The sequence below is a fragment of the Echinops telfairi genome, unplaced genomic scaffold, assembly GCF_000313985.2.
Source record: "Echinops telfairi isolate 266 unplaced genomic scaffold, ASM31398v2 ScPeMD7_7458;HRSCAF=8496, whole genome shotgun sequence".
Lineage (NCBI taxonomy): Eukaryota > Metazoa > Chordata > Mammalia > Afrosoricida > Tenrecidae > Echinops > Echinops telfairi.
Genome location: NW_022111358.1, coordinates 24,673,441 through 24,674,700, shown reverse-complemented (window position 1 = coordinate 24,674,700; position 1,260 = coordinate 24,673,441). Strand labels below are relative to the sequence as shown.

The window sequence follows — 1,260 nt, the reverse complement described above, 5'->3', positions numbered from 1 at the left end:
AGACCATCCTTATGAGAAGGCCACACCCGCAAGGAGGTACCATTAGGCTGGGGCCTGATTGACAGGCTAGACTCCACCCCTACACTTCTATATAGCAAAGGGATATGAAATTATGTAACTACCACACCAGTGTCTGCAGGTTTCTCATGTGCCTTTTTATACGGGGCTCCCAGGATTCCTATTCCATGGTGAGATCGAAGACTTAGTTGTGGGGTGTAAGGGTGGGCTTGGCTTTGAGGCAGTGCCAGTTGTGTTTGCATTCAGAGCTGTGAGCAGTTTGAGAGCTTGCATAGCAGGTGGTAGGCGATGGGAGGTCAAGGGCGTACAGTGTAGCACTCTTCCATGGTTTCTAGCAAACTCCTCGCTCAGAATCCACACATTCCAGGCATTTGGCTTGGGGTTCAGTGTGTTGGGAGCATGAGGCCCACCGTCAACACCGAAACGTTGTGGAATAAAGAAGCCATGAGACCCAAACACGTCAAGAGCGTGAATTGCCCCCAGACCGATTCTGACCTCTGACCTCCATCCTTTCTTGTCCAGAGAGGAAGCTCAGAGACCTCGTGACTATTGCCACCAAGACTTTCCTTCGCCCCCACAAGCTCCTGCTTCTGCTCCAGAGCATTCGCCAGTATTACCCAGACTTGACCGTGATCGTGGCTGATGACAGCGGGAAGCCCCTGAAGATTAATGACAGCCATGTGGAGTATTACACCATGCCCTTTGGGAAGGTATGTCGGTCTAAAACCAGGAGACACAGGGTCCCAGGACAAGCTAGTATGAGGTCCTCCCTGGATGGGGCTGCTTCGGCTGTCGGCTCGGGAGGCAGTGTCCTGGAGAGGGACAGGGTGCTCCTGCGGGTCCCTCTGCTGCCACCAAATCCACAGAAAAGCCGAGTCGCCTTCAAATGTCTGCATCAGAGGGCCGGTGAATCCAGGCTTTCTTCAGATTTGGTGTGGAAATGGATTGGGGTCCTCCTAAGTGAGGTGAGGTGTCTAACATCCTAAGCTTCCTGACAAATCAGATCCAACAGCCCAGGAACTTTGCCTCCCTGTGATACACTCAAGCAGAAGCTGGGACGTCTCTCTCTCTCTCTCTCCCTCTCTCTCCCTTCCTCCCTTTCTCTTTACCCTATCTCTGTCTCTTCCTGTCTCCCTTCCCCCTCGTTGACTCTCTCTTTCTCTAAGACACACACCTTTCTTCAAGGAAACAGGAGGACATGAATAAACTCGGGCTTCTAGTTGGTTCTTTTGATAAGAATCA

The 1,260-nt window shown here is 51.8% G+C and overlaps 1 protein-coding gene across 1 annotated transcript in view; it reads left to right on the top strand.

Moving 5' to 3' along the window:
* B4GALNT2 (beta-1,4-N-acetyl-galactosaminyltransferase 2) overlaps positions 1-1,260 on the top strand; it is a 73,538-nt gene that overhangs the window by 53,723 nt on the left and 18,555 nt on the right. The window contains exon 9 of the mRNA XM_045299316.1: positions 541-728. Within this exon, the coding sequence (XP_045155251.1) occupies positions 541-728 (188 nt within the window). The remainder of the gene's footprint in view (positions 1-540; positions 729-1,260) is intronic.